Source organism: Leucopleurus acutus (genome assembly GCF_964270905.1).
Source record: "Leucopleurus acutus genome assembly, chromosome: 4".
Classification (NCBI taxonomy): Eukaryota; Metazoa; Chordata; class Mammalia; order Artiodactyla; family Delphinidae; genus Leucopleurus; species Leucopleurus acutus.
This window is the reverse complement of record NC_139146.1, coordinates 152,763,067-152,784,175: the sequence shown is the minus strand read 5'-3', so window position 1 is coordinate 152,784,175 and position 21,109 is coordinate 152,763,067. Positions and strand designations below refer to the sequence as shown.

Here is a 21,109-nt window from a genome sequence, read left to right as displayed (position 1 = left end):
ACAGTTTCTTCATAATCAAATAAATGTGAATAGAAATAAATTAGAAAAAAATCTGTGTTCACAGATGTATGTTTTCTCTATAGTTTCAGAAATCATAAATCACTAAAGAAAATTCTTAGTGAATTCATGTCTATGTTTATGAGTCAGTAGTAATAAATGCTGAGTATACTACAGAGGCATTTTAAATATTTAGCACAAATAATAATAATAAGATATATAGATATAGGTTAGATATAAGTATAGATATGTGTATTGATATAGAGATAAATATAGATATAAATGTTTTTAATCTGGACTCTAATCTTAATTTTAAAATGATGAATAAATATACAGGCTTAATTATAAATACTAAACATAAATCTGATAAATTTATGATGTGTGAAACAAACAGGACTTTGCTTAAAGTTCAAGTCATTAATGAATAATGCAAATCTTCCTTTAACTTTTTAAAAAGTTTTTGTTATTATTTTTTCAGTACTTTTAAAATTAAACTCTTTTATTTTATGATAATTATATAGTCATCTGCAATTGAAGAAGTAATACAGAGAGATTCCATGCATCCTTTACTCATTTCTACCAATGGTAAGTAATGTTTTGCAAAACTATAGTACAATATCATAAACAGGATACCAACTTTGACCCCATCCACTGATCTTACTCAGATTTTCTGTTTCACTTCTATCCATTTGTGTGTGGATATGTGTGTTGTGTTCTAGTCAATTTTACCACACACGTAGGTCCCTGTATTCACCACCCTAGCCAAAAAGAGAGGATAATAAAGATCTGCGAATATGTTTAAAATTGATTTTAAGGCATTAGTAATCTTTTAAATCAGAAGTTAACAAACCTTTACTGAAAAGATGAAGATAAAGCATTTTTTAGGCTTCGCAGGCCATACTGTCTCTGTTGTAACAACTCAATTCTCCTTTTGTAGCTCAAAAGCACCCAACGACAATTCCTAAACTAATAGTGTGGCCGTATTCCGATTTGGCCTATAGGTTCCTGTTTGTTGATTTCTATAAGGTTTTCTTAATCACCTTTTATTAGGTCTAAAAGTAGAAAAAAAAATTTTAAGGAGGAAAAGATTCCTGTTATTTTGCTTGTTTTGATTTTTTCTATTTGAAAATATTTAATTAAACATAATTTTTTAGCAGTTCTTGAACATAATATTTTGACTTGCTTCTTCCTTTGGGCCATTATTTGAAACAATATAAATTGCTGAAGTTCCACAGAAAGAATAATCCACAAGCACAAGAATTAATTTTAGCCATCACACTATTAGGCCTTCGGCTCCATAGAATCTTCTTTTATGTCCAAAATTTGGCCAATTGCACACTAATAATACAAGCAATTTATCATTTTATTATATATTATTTACTTCCTTTCTGCTGAAATAAAATCCTCTTATGAGATACATATATATTTATATTAGGCAAAACACCAAAACAAATAAACAAACAGAAGACCCACAAATTCTGAGACCTGGGAAATGTGTTAACCCCTGGTAACTCACCCAGTTAATATAAATTAAATTGTAATACTATGTATGATGACAAAGTATTTTGGAAGCAATCATAGATCTAATAAATATGCTTAGTATGTCTGAAGGACAAAAGATTTTTAAACCACTGTTCTATGAAGTAACTCATAAGGAAGGCAACATTACACGCTATATCCACTTCATTTATTTCCACGCTGATTTGCATACTGCAATGCATTATGCCTAAGCCTCCAGCAATAGAGCAGAACATTAAATACTCCAGATTTTTTTCCTCACATGATAATTATCGTATATTTCCATATAATCAATCAGCTGGGCCAAACCTCAATATTAGAATATAATTCTAAGTTAATCGCATATTATTTACATAGTTTTATTATACTACGTATCAATGGAATAGTAAAATTTTCACTATACCATTTCAGGTCAAAATGACAGAAAAATATTATTTTATGAGTATTAAAGCACAATGTTAATCCAGTTAATTTTAGCTATTTATAAGACAGATTAGATAGAAGAGGATAAGAAACAGAACTTGAAACCAAAGCATCTGTTATTCTCAGTAAAAGAAAATAATCTAATGCCATCAATTTCTTCAATACATGTAATCAAGGTGCACAGATTCACTCTGGTAAAGAAACTATTCTTGTAATTTATCTCATTTATATCAAAGGGCTTCTAGTAGCCACAATGGCTACAGAGCCTTCCATCTTAATTCATTTGAAAAGCTGTGTGTCTTTTTTAAAATCGCCTTGAAAATAATACTTTCTTCTACCAAGTTTGAAAAAGAAAACTTAATCGGTGGGCAAATGAACAACATTGTATGTTACCATACATTTAAGCTAAGAATTAAAATATCACATGAGCTTTTAAGTGTAAAAATACTTCAGCAACATTCTGAGAGCTAGGGATGTAGAACCAATTGAAGATTAGAAACCAAGCTGATCACTGACCTGTTAGAATGATGGGAGTTCTATATACTTAACACTTTAGAATTTCAGTCTGTGTTACGACTATTAATAAAAAAATATTCTTTCCAGCATAAATAAATAAACAAGAAATAAGTTTATAAATAAATCAAAGGCATTAAAGATGTTTAATGATTTATTTATCCAGCATGTTAAAACAATTTGTCAAATTACTAATTCAGCAGTACTTTTCATATAAACAGTTACCACTGATTTTGAGCACCATGGTAGTAAATACTGCTAACTTTTAAATTTTAAATTATTGTCATCTCAGATTTACTATTTGGGTTTAGCATGAGTTCATAGTTATTTCAGTGGGCATTTACAGGTTCCATATAATTTGAATTATGTGGTACTAGCTGAAGGCATCATTTTTAATCAGGAAGAAATGAGATGTTCTCACAGCATGGCTTGGCATTCATTCCTCTCTCAATTTCACTCCAGGTACATTTCAATGGGTGGAATTGGCTTGTTGACTGAATTGGCCACTCTGTGTCCCTAAGACAACTGCCACGATTGGGAAGCCATATGGTGCAATGCTGTAAGCTATATTAAATTCTGAGTCATATTTTGGCCAGCTTTGTTCTCATGACTGAGATTCAGAATTGTATCCATGTAAATTTCTATCCACTGGCTGCTCACAAGTGTCATTAAGCTCACATTATTTTTCTTTATTTTTTTAGACACTTGCTATATAAAGTGGTGCTAGAGTTTACACTTAAAGGCACTAGTTGAGAAGACGGAAAAAATAGAGAAAGGTGACCCTTTAGGCTCACCCTGTATTTACCTCTGAAGAAGCAGTCTTCATTGTGGACAATGGTAATCTTGTGTTTTTTCAGGCAAGCAGCTCTGTGCACCTCACAGTGGTTTTCATAGAATTCTCCATCAGATCCACACACAGGTTTGTAGTGCCGATTGCAAAGGTCCATGCAGGCACATTCTGCTTGCCCTGTCTCTCTGCTGAGAACACAGTGCCTTCCCAAACCACAGTATTTGTTTTCACAAGATGCCAAAGGGCCATCCTGAATCAGGAATCCTAAGGACAAAGAATAGAAAATCACTTGGACTCATATGTCCAAATAAAATGCTGATGTCAAAGTTTAAAGGGAAAAGGAAAAAAATAATCTAAGAGAAATATAATATAATCAGAGTTCATTTGTTCTCAGTGGAGAAGGGACTTGTATTAGAACCAGCAGGTGAACTTTTTCAAAATACCCTTAACATACTCCCCTTCTTTCCCATTTCTCCTTGAGCTCTCACCTCCCTACCCAATGAGTATTACAGTCCTTAAGGACAAGGGCTCTAAAGTTAAAATGCCTGAACTCAAATTCTCTACCAATTATTAGCTTTATGTCCTTGGATAAATTGCTTCTCTGTGCTAAGTTGTCCTATCTGTAATACAAGGTTGATAGTATAGATGATCTCCTACAGTTGTAAGGAATAGTACATATACTGGTCCACGGAAAGCACAGCCTTGACACATAGCAAATGTTTAACAAATGTCAACCTTTATATTAGCAGAATTCTGGTAGGAGAAAAGAAATGTATGTATATAATGTAGTAAATAGGAGAGAATAGGAATAAGAAGCAGTGTCTTGAAAACTTCTTTCTGGGTTTTAACATCTGATCCTTTCTTGTTTTGACATTTGCCACTTGGCAATTACTGGTGAATTTCAAGACTAAATGAACAAATCATGAAGAATTTGATTGTCTTTTTACTTGTTCAGTCTAACAATCTACATTTGCATCAGAAAAGTATAGGTGGATCTAGCAGTCTTGTACTAAAACCAAACTAAGCAACTTAAATACTCAGGCTTTTATAGGTAAATCTGGCTTTTCTTCTTTGAGAACATTATCTGACTGAAAAGTAAAAAATGTCAGTAAACACACACACACACACACACACACACATATATATATATAGAGAGAGAGAGAGAGAGAGAAATATATATACATGTATCTCAAGGAATAATATATATTCATATATATACACATGCATAAATGTGTGTGTACATATATTTACCACTGGTGACACTTACATACTGCAAAAAATAAAGTTTTGAGAGGTTATAAACTTAAATTACAGTAATTTTATTAGATACTTAGTGTATATTTTCAGCTGGTTGATTTAAAACCATCTCCCTACATGATTGCATCACAATGATTAAGAACATGGTTTCTGATCCAGAGTTTAAATCATAGCTCCACCAGTTACAAACTTCAGGACCTTGGGTGGGTATCTAACACATCTATAACTTAGTTTCCTCATCTGTAAAATAGGACTAATAGTATCCTCAAACAGTTATCAAGATTAAAGGGTTTGTGAGGGAGAGATCAAGATGGCAGAGCAGAAGGAGGCTGGGCTCAACTCCCTTCACAAACACATCAAACTACAAATCCACGTAGAGTAACACTCACTGAAATCTACCTGGGACAAACACAACAGGTCTTCTACACCAAGGCTATAAATAAAGATCCACAGAGCATCTGATAGGAAGGGAGGAAAGTGATCAGGCATGGACCCACACCCTAGCAGGGGACACAGAAGAGGAATGAATATCACAGGCTTGGAGATTCTCCCTGGGAGCAAGGGATTCAAGCTACATATTAGGTGCCCCAGCCTGGGGCGTCCAACACCAGGAAGGTGAGTCCTCTTAGCTGGTGTGAAAACCATTGGGGCTTACCAGAGGGCTGTAAGAACCCAAGACTCCATTCTTAAAAGAGCACACACACAGACTTACTCCCAGTCACATCATGAAGGCAGAAGACTGAAATTCCCTGGGGCTCTGGCCAGCCCGCCAGGACATCCTCTGCACACATCCAGCCTGCATGGCCTCCTGCTCCAGCCCATCTTGCTCCGGCACTGCTCCCCGCTAAGGCAGAGTCTGTCATTGCCAATGAGACTGCACATATTTGCAGGGAATGGAGCCAGCTGAGACCCCAGCACAGCCTCTGTCCAGTGCGGAGGTAGACACTGCCAGCTCATGAGTCCCTGTGCACACTTGAGAGTGGACAGGGTCAGTTCAGTGGTGCGGCACTACCTGTGCAGCACCAAGCCAGCCTCTAAAGACAGTGTGCACACCAGGGGGGAAAGTGAAACCAGCACAGAAGTGCAGGCCCAAGCACTCAAGCCCTGGCTGTGTCCCAAATCAAGGTGGAGACTACCAACACACCTGGGTGAAAGCCAAATACCTCAGGGCTCTTGCTCTAGCTCCTCAAGCCTCATCCCTGCCCCAGATAGGGCAGTAATGGTTATTGAGCATAGACGATGTCCTGACCTTCTTCACCTGGCTCTGGCTGTGGCCCAACTACACCAGCACCACCACCCACCAAAGCAGGACACCCAAGGGAAGGACACAGCCTGTGCTCTCTTCAGATCCAGCTCTCCCACCAGAGCCCCTGAACGAACATATGCAGAGTGTAGAGGGACACTCCCACACAAGGACACACCACCAAGCCTGGGATAGGCAACTGTTTCACCTAGTTTCATAGAGAAAAAGAAAGTTAAACAGAATGAGAAGACAGAGGAATATACTTCAAATGAAAGAATAACAGCAAAAACAAACGAACAAACAAAAATCCCTGAAAAAAACCCTAGTGAAATAGAGGAAAATAATTTACCTGATAGAGTTGAAAGCAATAATAGTAAGAATGCTAACTGAACTGGGGGAGGTGGGGGGGAAATAGATGAACACAGTCAAATTTTAACAAAGAACTAGAAAATATAAAAAAGAACCAGTGAGAGCTGAAGAAAACCGTAACTAAAATTAAAAAACACACTAGAGGGAATTAACAGCAGACTAGGTATACAGAAGAACACATAAGTGATCTGGAAGATAGATAAAGGAAATTGCCCAAACAGAGCAGGAAAAATAAAGATTTTGTTTTCTTAAATGAGTAGTTTAAAGGACCTCTGGGACAACATCAAGTGCATTAACATTTGCATTACAGGTGTTGAGAAGGAGAAGAGAGAGAGGAAAAGGTGGCAAGTGTATTTGATGTAATTATGGCTGAAAACGTCCTGAACCTGAGGAAAGAAACAAATATACAGATCAGGAAGCACAGAGCATCCCTAACAAGATGAACCCAAAGAGACCCACACCAAGACATATCATAAATGGCATAGAGAAAAAGAAAGAGTCACACAGAAGGGAACCCCCAAAAAGCTATCAGCTCATTTCTTTGCAGAAACTTTTCAGGCCAGAATGGAATGGCCTGATATATGCAAAGTGGTGAAAGCAAAAACCGAGGATACTCTACCCAGCAAAGTTATCATTCAGAATTGAGCCAGAGATAAAGAACTTCTCAGAGAAGCAAAACCTAGAAGAACTGATCAATATTAAACTGACTTTACAAGAAGTGCTAAAGAGTCTTCTTAAAGTGAAAATAAAAGGGTACAACAAGAAATAAGAAATTATAGGGTGGAAAAATTCCCACCAGAAAAGGCAAGTACATAGTAAAGACTGTGGATCAATTGTTTCAATAATCTAGTATAAAGGTTAAAAGACAAAAATTATAAAATCAACTATAGGTACAATATACAGTTAAGGGTTAGACATTAAGATGTAAAATATGAAATCAAAAATATAAAATGTGTGGGGGGAGTAAGAAATATACAGGTTTTAGAACGTGTTTGTACTTTTTGTACTTAAACGACTATCAGGTCAAATCAAGCAGATGTACTTATAGGTCAACATATATGAACTTTATGGTAACTGCAAAACAAAAGGCTACAATAGATATACAAAACCTAGAGAGAAGGAAACACAAATATAACACTGAAGAAAATCATCAAAAAACAAAGAAAAGACTAAAAAGAAAAAAAGAAAACAGAGAAAAACAAAAACAAAAGCCAGTAAACAAATAACAAAATGGCAGTAAGTACATACCTATCAATAATCACTTTAAATGTCAAAGGACTAAATGCTCCAATCAGAAGACATAGGGTAGCAGATTGGATTAAAACACACAAAATGAACAAACAAAAAACAGGACCCATCTATATGCTGCTTACAAGAGAATCACTTTAGAGCTAAAGACACACACAGACTGAAGGTGTGGGATGGAAAAAGATACTCCATGGAAATTGAAACAAAAGTAAGCTGGGTAGGCTTTTTATTTTAAAGTAGATTTTAAAACAAAGTCTATAATAAAAGACAAAGAAGGACATCATATTATGATAAAGAGATCAATACAATAAAAGGGTATAGCATTTTTAAACACAAATGCACCTAATATAGGAGTGTTTAAATATATAAAGCAACAATTAACTGGCATAAATATGGGAGAAATTGACAATAATCCAGTAATAGTAGGGGATTTTAACACCATACTTTTATCCAGATAGAAAATTGATAAGGAAACAATGGCCTTAAATGACACATTATAACAGTTGGATTATATATATATATATATATATATATATATATATATATATCTCTCTTACATTTAAAGGAATTAGAAAAAAGAACAAATAAAGCCTAAAGTCAGCACAAGGAAGGAAGTGATAAAGATCACATAGAAAGTAGAGACAAAAAAATAGAAAAGATCAATGAAACCAAAGCTGTTTTTTTAAAAAGATAAACAAAACTGAGTTAGGTTCATTAAGGAAAAAAAAAAAAGAGGACCCACATAAACAAAATAAAAAATGAAAGAGAAGAAATTACAACTGTTACGACAAAAATACAATAATAAGAGATTTTATGAACAATGATATGCCAACAAATTGGACAACCTAGAATTGGATACTTTCCTAGAAACATACATTGTTCAAGACTGAATCAGAAGAAATAGATACTCTGAACAGACTGATTATTAGAATTGAAATTGAATCAGTAATCAAAACACTACTGATAACTGTAAGTCCAGGACTGGATGGCTTCACAGGAGAATTCTACTGAACATGTAAAAAATAGTTAGCACCTATCTTTCTCAAACTATTCCAAAAAAGTGAAGAGGAGGGAACACTCCCAAATTCAGTCTGGGAGGCCACCATTACCCTGATACCATGACAAAATGAAAATTACATGCCAATATTCCTGAAGAATATAGATTGAAAAATCCTCAACAAAATAAAAACAAAATTCAACAATATATAAAAATTATTCACTATGATCAAGTGGGATTTATTTCAAGTATGCAAGATTGGTTCATAACTTCAAATCAATGTGATACATCACATTAAAAATACAAAGGATAAAAAGCACATAATCATCTTGATAGACACACAAAAAAACATTTTATCAAATTCAACACACATTCGTCCTAAAAATTCTCAACAAAGTGGTATAGAATAAATATTTCTTAAGCATAATAAAGGCCATTATGACAAACCCACAGCCAGCATCATACTCAACTGTTAAAACCTGAAAGCTTTTCCTCTAAAATCAGGAACAAGAATCAAGACAAGGATAGCCACTCTCACCATTTCTATTTAACATATTATTTTAAGTCCTAGCCACCGAAATCAAACAAGAAAAAGAATGAAAAGGCATCCAAAGTGAAAGGGAAGACATAAAATTGTCACTATTTGCAGAGGATAGGATACTGTAATAGAAAATCCTAAGGTCTCCACCAAAAAACTATTATAACTAATAAATGAATACAGTAAAGCTGCAAGATACAAGATAAATCTACAGAAATCTGTTGCTTTTTATCCACTAGTAATAAACTATCAAAAAGAGAAAGCAAGAAAATAGTCCCATTTACAATAGCATTAAAATGAATAAAATACATAGGAATAAACTTGAAGGAGGTGAAGACCTACACTGAAAACTATGAGACAATGATGAAGGAAACTGAAGATGATACAGTAAAATTGAAAGATATCCTGTGTTCATGTATTGGAAGAATTAATACTGTTGAAGTGTCCATAAAGCAATCAAAAAATTTAGTGCAATCCTTATCAATATAACCATGACTTTTTTCACAGAACTAGAAAAACAATCCTAAAATTTATATGGAAGCACAAATGACTCCAAATAGCCAAGGCAATCTTGAGAAAAAAGAACAAGACTGGAGGTATCACACCACCTGACTTCAGACACTACAAAACTAAAGTGATCAGAACACTATGGCACTGGCACAAAAACAGACACATAGGCCAATGGAACAGAACAGAGAGCCCAGAAACAAACTCATGCACATGTGGTCAATTAAACTATATCAAAGGAGGCAAAAATATATAATGGGGAATATACAGTCTCTTCAATACCTGGCGATGGAAAATTGGAACTCTACATATAGAAGAATGGCATTAGAACATTTTCTCTCACCTTATACAAAAAATAAACTCAAAATGGATTAAAGACCTAAATGTAAGATATGAAACCATAAAACTCCTAGGGCAAAAAAAGTCAGCACACTCTTTCACATACATATTAGCAATAGTTTTTTAGATCTCTCTCCTCATGCAAGGGAAACAAAAGAAAAAATAAATAAATGGCACCTAATTAAATGTAAAAGTTTTTTCACAGCGAAGAAAACCATCAACAAAATGAAACAACCACCAACTGAATGGAAGATATTTGCAAAGGATATGGCTAATAAGGGATTAATATCCAAAGTATATAAATACCGCATGCAACTCAATATCAAAAAAATAAACAATCCAGTTAAAAAATGGGCAGAAGACCTGATAAGACATTTTTCCAAAGGCATACAGATGGCCAAGAGAACATGAAAAAATGTTCAGCATCACTAATCATGAGGAAAACGAAAATCAAAACCAAAATGAGATATCACCTCACACCTGCCAGAATGGTTATTGTCAAGGACACAACAAATAATAAATGTGAGATGTGGAGAAAAAGGAATAATAGTTTGCCCCAGCAATTCTACTCCTGGGTATATATCCAGGGAAAACGAAAAAAAAACTAATTCAAAAAGACATATGCACCCTGGTGTTCAGAGCAACACTATTTACAACAGCCAAGATATGGAAGCAACCTCAGTGTCCATCAACAGATGAATGGATAGAGAAGACGTGGTGTATATACACAATGGAATATTACTCAGCCATAAAAAGAATAACATTTTGCTATTTGCAGCAACATGGATAGACCTGAAGGGTATTATGCTTAGTGAAGTAAGTCAGACAGAGAAAGAAGAATGTTATATGCTTTCATTTATATGTAGAATCTAAAAAATAAAACAAACTCATGAACATAACAAAACAGAAACAGACTCATAGACAAGTGAACAAACTAGTAGTTATCAGTGCGGAGAGGGGTGGAGAAGGAAGCAAGTTAGGAGAAGGAGAGTAAGAGGTACACACTACTAGGTAGAATATAAATAAGATACAGGATGCAATGTACAGCACACGGAATATAGCCAATATGCTATAATAACTTTAAATGTAGTATAACCTATAAAAATATCTAATCACAGTGCTGCACACCTGAGACTAATGTAACATTGTAAATCACTTACACTTCATTTGAAAACAAAATTAAAAGTCTTGGCACATGAAAAACTCCATTTAAATGTTAGTTATTATCATTACTTTTTTAAGTAATTAATTTTCATAAGAACAGATATACAAATAAAAAAGTATTTAAATAATCAATTTGTTTTTATAAATAAAACCCATTAGGCATTTTGATTTTCATATAATGCATGTATTTCCATGTGGAATTTAGAAAAACTGAAATTAAAAAAAGGACCAAGACTATCAACAGTATAATTTTTAAAATTATTTATTTATTTATTTTTAAATTTTTTTTTTTTTGGCGGTACGCGGGCCTCTCACTGCTGTGGCCTCTCCCGTTGCAGAGCACAGGCCCTGGACGCACAGGCTCAGCAGCCATGGCTCACGGGCCCAGACACTCCGTGGCATGTGGGATTCTCCCAGACCGGGGCACGAACCCGTGTCCCCTGCATTGGCAGGCGGAGTCTCAACCACTGTGTCACCAGGGAAGCCCCTAATTTATATTTTTGATAGAACTGTAAATTGGAACAACTGTTCTTCAAAGCAACTTAAAATTACTTGCACTCTTTGAAACCATATTATGATCTTTGTGAAACATTCTAAAACATTTAGAACAAAAAATAAGAAAAAAGACAATAAAATTTATTGAATCAAGCTTTGCAATGTAGTGTTACTTTCAATAATTGATAATTACTATGAAATATTTAGTAGATTTTGGAAAATATATTTAATGCAGTATTTCTTGAAGTGTGGCACTTTAGAATGGCCTACAGAAGTTTTATAGCATAGATTCAGCCTTCACTTTACCCTAGAGTTTCTGACTCAGTAGATCTAGGATTGAACCCCAAATTTATATTTCTAATTTCCCAGGTGATGATGTTATTTTGGTTTCTGGTATCAAACTTTTGGGCCTTTGACTTAATGAAATCCTAATTGCTAATTAAAATAAATACGACAAAAACAAAAAGACTAAGTAAACAATTACGAAATATTCTTAAGTGGAAAAGTGAGAACTTTATGTCATGATTAAAACCAGATAAGGGCTTCCCTGGTGGCGCAGTGGTTGAGAGTCTGCCTGCCGATGCAGGGGACACAGGTTCGTGCTGCGGTCTGGGAGGATCCCACATGCCGCGGAGCGGCTGGGCCGGTGAGCCATGGCCGCTGAGCCTGCATGTCTGGAGCCTGTGCTCCGCAACGGGAGAGGCCAGAACAGTGAGAGGCCCGCGTACCACAAAAAAAAAAAAAAAAACAAACAGATAAAATCAAGCAAGTATTTGAATGAAACTAAGAAAGGATATGGAAAAATGAACACAATTGATTAGCTAATTGGATATGATATTGGGCAAATTTTTCTACTTTTACATAATTGCTTTTTTAGTGTTCAATATATTAATAAATTCCATAACTGTGTCAATTACAACTGTAAAATAATGACTGATTTCATTTTAGAAAATCTTTTTCTTCATTTTTCTACTTATGCCTATTGTTGATCTTATGTTTATAGGGTCCAAAATGGGGCTGCCATTATAGCACAGGGATTTGACTCATATAGTTGTATTTTGCACAGTTTTATATCTTATATTTTCCTTATTTCCTTAATATCTTACTAACAACTAGTTTCTTGCTATCAAATAGTTTAAAATTTATGAATGGAGTATTTTATTTTTTTATTATCTAAGAATGAGTTTAAGGTCAACTGGGTCAAGAGATTATTTTACGTTTTGGTCACAAACTGAGGTGGCTAACAAAATCAGTACAATTTCTGAAAAACAAGGAATGCTTTGCTATAAAATGAGGTCATTTATGGTATATTTATGTCAATGAGTATCTTTCCTTGATTCTCTCTTCTTCAATTTTTCCTCTTTTTGCTTGTACTCCAGTTCAGAGATTTGTATTAGAATGGCCAATAAGCCATTTTCTAGAAGTTAAATGAACTATTTTACACTAGCTAGAAGCCGTGTGTTGCATATAGCTGCTACAATTAAAGGAAATTTAATTAATTCATATGCAATCCAAAAGAAAGCTCATATTATGTAAATGAATAACTAGAACATATCCTTTCTGACAGTAATTATCCATGACTAACACTGAACTTAAGTATCAGCTGAGATTAACTCAATTTAATCTGATCAACATGTCAAAGCTTTCTTTTAAGTATACTCAGATAACACACTAAATGAATTTTAATCAAGAACTTCTCTCTTGCTATCTCACAACTTGATAAAATAACATGTGTTCCCACAAAAGTGCTATATATTTAACAAGCACATTATTTTATAACTTCTATGCCTTCAGGGCATTACAAAGATTCCTCAGATTTAAAATAAACAAAGAACTGAAACAAAAGATGAAAGACACCAAGTCATAAAGCAACATCATTCTATATAATTCTAAAGATAGTCTGCTCAGATTCTCAATGATGATGCAATTCTCTTCAAGTGGTTTATGTATATATACTTTATCAAATAGGTACTTCATATAGAGTGGATCTAATTTAAAATAAACTTTAATAAAATGTATTATTTTTATGTGCAAGGTACTATACTAGATACTATAGAATAGATCAAAAGAGCAGTCACTGATACTTTTTCTAGTGGCTTAAAAAGGGCATGAGGCAGGCCTTGGGCCCAAGGAGAGAGTTAAAAATTTAGGGACATATTTAGGAGCACAAAGGAGCATGAGATGAATAATATCAGGTAAGACCTCACAAGTATTATATCATGTCATGGTTGAGGTTTATGCTCCAGGAATGGGTTAGGAGTTCAGAAGGCTGATATATGGAATAGACAAGGTATGAATTAAAGATTGATGTTGGATATAAAACAGTAACATCAGAGGGAAGAAAGAACCAGATTTTGACAAGCTAACTACCTCTAATGATAACAGTGGAACATAAGCAAAATTAGAGTGCCAAGTTATTTGAGGTGTTAATTTTCTCATAAAAATGTATAATGTTTTGATACAAAATGTAAGTATTATGTTAACTTTGATTTGTTAAAAAGAACAACAGATTTTGGGGAAGAGAATAGGATTACAGTCTTTGCATTTCCATTACCTATTGGACTGACCTCAGCTGGGCTGCAATCTCCTTGGGTCAGATGTTTAAATGGTAAGATAAAAGGAAACTGATAAACCATCTTTAGATTCACTCTCATCTGAAAAAAATCCTTTCATTTAAGAGTGCTTGGCAAAACAGTTTCTAATAAAAGCTAATGTTTGAGAATATATTTAGGAATCTTTCTCTAGAGTGCCTAATAGGTAAACTTCACCTGCAGGAAACAATCATATACTCGTAATTCTCTACTTTAAACAATATTTATGTACTCTAGAAATAGCATCAGAGACCTTCAAGATGGTGGAGGAGTGAAACGTGGAGATCACCTTCCTACCCACAAATATATCAAAACTACATCTACATGTGGAACAACTCCTACAGAACACCTACTGAACGCTGGCAGAAGACCTCAGACCTCCCAAAAGGCAAGAAACTCCCCACGTACCTGGGTAGGGCAAAAGAAAAAAGAATAAAGAGACAAAAGAATAGGGACGGGATCTGCACCTCTAGGAGGGAGCTGTGAAGGAGGAAAGCTTTCCACACACTGGGACCCCCTTCACTGGCAGAGACTGCGGGTGGTGGCGGGGAAGCTTCAGAGCCACAGAAGAAAGCACAGCAATGGGGGTATGGAGGGCAAAGCAGAGAGATTCCCGCACAGAGGATTGGTGCCGACCGGCACTCACCAGCCGAGAGGCTTGTCTGCTCACCTGCCGGGATGGGTGGGGGCTGGGAGGTGAGGCTCGGGCTTCGGAGGTTGGATCCCAGGGAGAGGACTGGGGTTGGCGGCGTGAATGCAGCCTGAAGGGGGCTAGTGCGCCAAGGCTAGCCAGGAGGGAGTCCGGGAAACGGTTTACCTGCTGGAGAGGCAAGAAACCATGGTTTCCGGGTGCGCGAGGAGAGAGGCTTCCTGCTCCATGTGCCCAAAGATGGCAGAGTGCCGCCTAAGTGAGCTCCAGAGATGGGCGCAAGCCGCAGCTATCATGTCGGACCCCAGAGATGGGCACAGACCACTACTGCTGCTGCTGCTGCCACCAATCATCCTGTGTGCAAGCCCAGGTTACTACCCACACCCCCCAGGGCGGCTGTGCAGCCCGCCACTGCCAGGGTCCCTTGATCCAGAGACGACTACTCCGGGAGAACACACGGCATGCCTCAGGCTGGGGCAATGTCACGCTGGCCTCTGCCGCCTCAGGTTCTCCCCACAGTCCAAATGTGACTACCGTGCCCCTCCCTCCCCCAGCCTGAGTGAGCTACAGAGCTCTGATCAGCCAGCGCTGTAACCACCTCCCGTCTGAGCAGGGAAGCGATGCATTAGGGCAGCCCACACGCAGAGGCGGGGCCAAATCCAAAGCTGAGCCCCGGGAGCTGTGCGAACGAAGAAGAGAAAGGGAAATGTCTCCCAGCCGCCTCAGGAGCAGTGGATTAGATCCCCACAAGTGGTTTGATTAACCCTGCATCTGTGAAATACCTGAATAGACGAGAAATATTCCCAAACTTGAGGGGGTGGACTTTGGGAGCAACTGTAGACTTGGGGTTTGCTTTCTGTGTTTTATCTGGTTTTGGTTTTATGTTTATCTTAGTGTAGATTTTAGTTGTTGTTTTCATTGGTGGGTTTGTTTATTGGTTTGGTTGCTCTCTTTCTTTTTTTCTTTTTCTTTTTTCTCTTTTTGTGATTGTGTGTGTTTCTTTGTGAGATTTTGTCAGCTTAGCTTTGCATTTACCATTTGCCTTGGGGTTCTGTATGTTCATTTTTTGTTTTTGTTTTTATGAGTGTGTGTGTGTGTGTGTGTGTGTTTCTATGTGTGATTTTGTCTGTTTAGTTTTGCTTTTTCCATTTGTTTTGGAGTTCTGTTTGTTCAAGGTTTTTTCTTTTTCTTCCTTTCTTCTGTGCCATGCAGCTGGCAGGGTCTTGGTGCTCTGGCTGGGTGTCAGGCCTGAGCCTTTGAAGTGGAAAAGCCAAGTCCAGGATATTGAAATACCAGAGACCTCTCAGCCCCATGTAATATTAATTGGAGAGAGCTCTCCCAGAGATCTCTGTCTCAACACTAAGACCCAGCTCCACCCAACAGCCAGCAAACCCCAGTGCGGGAAGCCCCATGACAAACAACTCGCAAGACAAGAACACAACCCCACTCATTAGAAGACAGCCTGCCTAAAGTCACACTAAGCTCACCGACACTCCAAAACACACCACCAGACATGGTCCAGCCCACCAGAGGACCAAATCCAGCTCCATCCACCAGAACACAGGCACCAGTCCCGCCCAGCAGGAAGCCTGTACAAGCCCTGAACCAACCTCATGCACTGGTGACAGACACCAAAAATAACAGGAAATACAAACCTGCAGCCTGCAAAAAGGAGACCCCAAACACTGTAGGTTAAACAAAAAGAGAAGATAGAGAAATATGCAGCAGATGAAGGAGCAAAGTGAAAACCCACCAGACCAAACAAATAAAGAGGAAGTAGGCAGTCTACCTGAAAAAGAATTCAGAGTAATGACAGTAAAGATGATCCAAAATCTCAGAAGTAGAATGGAGAAAACTCTAGAAATGTTTAACAAGGACCTAGAAGAACTAAAGAACAAATAAGCAATGATGAAAAACACATATAAATGAAATTAAAAATACTCTAGAAGGAATCAATAGCAGAATAACTGAGGCAGAAGAATGGATAAGTGACCTGGAAGATAGAATACTGAAAATAACTGCCACAGAGCAGAATAAAGAAAAAAACAATGAAAAGAAATGAGGACAGTCTCAGAGACCTCTGGGACAACATTAAATGAACCAATATTTGAATTATAGGAGTCCCAGGAGAAGAAGAGAAAAAGAAAAGGTTTGAGAATATATTGGAAGAGATTATAGTTGAAAACTTCCCTAATATAGGGAAGGAAATACTCAGTCAAGTCCAGAAAGTACAGTGAGTCCCATTCAGGACAAATCCAAGGAGAAATATGCCAAGACACATATTAATAAAAGTAACAAAAATTAAATTTTGAGAAAAAATAGTAAAAGCTGCAAGGGAAAAGCAAAAAATAACACACAAGGGAAACCCCATAAGGTTAACAGCTGAGATTTCAGCAGAAACTCTGTAAGAAAGAAGGGAGGGGCAGGACATATTCAAAGTGCTGAAAGGGGAAAACCTGCAACCAAGATTCCTCTACCCAGCAAGGATCTCATTCCGATTCAATGGAAAAATTAAAACATTTAAAGACAAGCAAAAGCTAAGAGAATTCAGTACCACTAAACCAGCATACAACAAATGCTAAAGGAACCTCTCTAGGCAGGAAATATAAGAAAAGGAAAAGACCTACAATAACAAACCCCAAATAATTAACAAAATGGTAACAAGAACATACACATCAATAATTACCTTAAATGTAAATGGATTAAATGCTCAAACCAAAAGACATAGACTAGCTGAATGGATACAACAACAAGACCTGTACACATGCTGTCTACAAGAGGCCCACTTCAGACCTAGGGACACATACAGACTGAAAGTGACGGGGTGGAAAAAGATATTCCATGTAAATGGAAACCAAAAGAAAGCTGGAGTAGCAATAATCAGACAAAATAAAATATAGACTATTTTAATAATAGTAATAATAATAATAAATAATAATAAAATAAAATCTATTTTATTATAATAAATATTATTTAATAATAATAAAACAGACTATTTTATATTTTATAAAATATAAAATATAGACTATATTTTATATTTTATAAAATATAGACTATAAAATAAAGACTATTACAAGAGACAAAGAAGGACACTACATAATCATCAAGGGATCAATCAAAGAATATATAACAATTGTAAATATTTATACACCCAACGTAGGAGGACTTCAATACATAAGGCAAATGCTATTAGCCATAAAAGGGGAAATCAACAGTAATAAAATCATAGTAGGGGATTTTAACACCCCACGTTCACCAATGGACAGATCATCCAAAGTGAAAATAAATAAAGAGACACAAGCTTAAAATAACACATTAGACCCGATGGACTTAATTGCTATTTATAGGACATTCCATCCAAAAACAACAGAATAAACTTTCTTCTCAAGTGCTCATGGAACATTCTCCAGGATAGATCATATCTTGGGTCACAAAGCAAGCTTTGGTAAATTTAAGAAAATTGAAATCATATCAAGTCTCTTTTCTGACTACAACACTATGAGACTAGCTATCAATTACAGGGAAAAAAAACTGTAAAAAATACAAACACATGAAGGCTAAAAAACGCACTACTAAATAACCAAGAGATCACTGAATAAACCAAATAGGAAATCAATAAATCCCTAGAAACAAATGACAATGAAAACACGATGACCCAAAATCTATGGATCGCAGCAAAACAGTTCTAAGAGGGAACTTTATAGTAACACAATCCTACCTCAAGGAACAAGAAAAATCTCAAATAAAAAACCTAACCTAAAACCTAAAACAGTTAGAGAAAGAAGAACAAAAAAACCCCATAGTTAGCAGAAGGAAAGAAATCATAAAGATCAGATCAGAAATAAAAAGAAATGAAGGAAACAGCAGCAAAGATCAATAAAACTAATAGCTGCTTCTTTGAGAAGATAAAAAGAAATTGATAAACAATTAGCCAGACTCATCAAGAAAAAGGGAGAAGACTCAAATCAACAGAATTAGAAATGAAAAGGAGAAGTAACAACTGACACTGCAGAAATACATAGTATCATGAGAGACTACTGCAAGGAATTATATGCCAATAAAACGGACAACCTGGAAGAAATGAACAAATTCTTAGAAAAGTACAAACTTCCAAGAATGAACCAGGAAAGAAGAGATAATATGAACAGACCAATCACAAGCACTGAAATAGAAACTGTGATTAAAAATCTTCCAACAAACAAAAGCCCAGGACCAGAGACATTTACAGGAGATAACTATCAAACAGTTACAGAAGAGCTAACACCAATCCTTCTCAATCTCTTCCAAAATATAGCAGAGGGAGGAACACTCCCAAACTCATTCTATGAGGCCATAATCACCTGATACCAAAATGAGACAAAGATGTCATAAAAAAAGAAAACTACAGGCCAATATCACTGATGAACAAGATACAAAAATCCTCAACAAAATTCTAGCAAACAGAATCCAACAGCACACTAAAAGGATAATACACCATGAACAGGTAGGGTTTATCCCAGGAATGCAAGGACTCTTCAATATACGCAAATTAATCAAAGTGATAAACCATATTAACAAATTGATGGATAAAAACCATATAATAAGCTCAATAGATGCAGAAAAAGCTTTCAACAAACTTCAATACTCATTTATGATAAAAACTCTCCAGAAAGTAGGCAGAGAGGGAACCCACCTCAACAAAATTAAGACCTTACATGACAAACCCACAGCCAACATCATTCTAAATGGTGAAAAACTGAACACATTTGCTCTAAGATGAGGAAAAAGACAAGGATGCCCACTCTCACCACTATTATTCAACATAACTTAGGAAGTTTCAGCCACAGCAATCAGAGAAGAAAAAGAAATAAAAGGAATCCAAATCAGAAAAGAAGTAGTAAAGCTGTCACTGTTTGCAGATGACATGATACTATACATAGAGAATCCTAAAGATGCTACCAGAAAACTACTAGAGCTAATCAATAAATTTGGTAAGGTTGCAGGATACAAAATTAATGCACAGAAATCTCTTGCATTCTTATACACTAATGATGAAAAATCTGGAAGAGAAATTAAGGAAACACTCCCATTTACTACTGCAACAAAAAGAATAAAATACCTAGGAATAAACCTACCTAAGGAGAAAAAAGACCTGTATGCAGAAAACTATGAGACACAAATTAAAGAAATCAAAGACGATACAAACAGATGGAGAGATATCCCATGTTCTTGGATTGGAAGAATCAAGATTGTGAAAATGACTATACTACTCAAAGCAATCTACAGATTCAATGAAATCCCTATCAAGCTACCAATGGCATTTTTCACAGAACTAGAACAAAAAAATTAACAATTTGTATGGAAACACAAAAACCACGAACAACCAAAGCAATCTTGAGAAAGAAAAACAGAGCTGGAGGAAACTGGCACAAAAACAGAAATAGAGATCAATGGAACAGGATAGAAAACCCAGAGGTAAGCCCAAGCACCTATGGTCACCTTATCTTTCACGAAGGAGGCAAGAATATACAATGGAGAAAAGACAGCCTCTTCAATAAGTGGTACTGTGAAAACGGGACAGCTAGATGTAACAGGATGAAATTAGAACACTCCCTAACACCATACACAAAAATAAACTCAAAATGGATTAAAGACCTAAATGTAAGGCCAGACACTATAAAACTCTTAGAGGAAAACATAGGCAGAACACTCTACGGCATAAATCAAAGCAAGATCCTTCTCTGACCCACCTCCTAGAGAAATGGAAATAAAAACAAAAACAAATGGGACGTAATGAAACTTAAAAGCTTTTGCACAGCAAAGAGACCATAACCAAGACAAAAAGACAACCCTCAGAATGGGAGAAAGTATTTGCAAACAAAGCAACTGACAAAGGATTAATTTCCAATATATATAAGCACTTGTGCAGCTCAATATCAAAAAAACACACAACCAATCCAAAACTGGGCAGAAGACCTAAACAGACATTTCTCCAAGGAAGATATACAGATTGCCAACAAACACATGAAAGGATGCTCAACATCACTAATCATTAGAGAAATGCAAATAAAAAACACAATGAGGTATCACCTTGCACCAGTCAGAATGGCCATCATCCAAAAATCTACACACAGTAAATGCTGCAGAGGGTGTGGAGAAAAGGGAACCCTCTTGCACTGTTGGTGGAGATGTAAATTGATACAGTCACTATGGAGAACAGTAGGGAGGTTCCTTAAAAAACTAAAAGTATAATTACCATACAACCCAGCAATCCCACTACTGGGCATATACCCTGAGAAAACCATAATTCAAAAAGAGTCATGTACCACAGTGTTCATTGCAGCTCTATTTACAATAGCCAGGACATGGAAGCAACCTAAGTGTTCATCAACAGATGAATGGATAAAGAAGAAATGGCACATATGTGCAATGGAATATTACTCAGTCATAAAAAGAAATGAAATTGAGTTATTTTAGTGAGGTGGATGGACC

The 21,109-nt window shown here is 36.0% G+C and overlaps 1 protein-coding gene across 3 annotated transcripts in view; it reads right to left on the bottom strand.

Moving 5' to 3' along the window:
* The window catches only part of FSTL5 (follistatin like 5), a gene marked incomplete at both ends in the record, with an annotated part of 643,376 nt that overhangs the window by 455,277 nt on the left and 166,990 nt on the right, over positions 1-21,109 (bottom strand). For all 3 annotated transcript variants that reach the window (XM_082838713.1, XM_082838714.1, XM_082838712.1), the window contains one exon: positions 3,257-3,505. In XM_082838713.1, the coding sequence (XP_082694839.1) occupies positions 3,257-3,505 (249 nt within the window). The remainder of the gene's footprint in view (positions 1-3,256; positions 3,506-21,109) is intronic.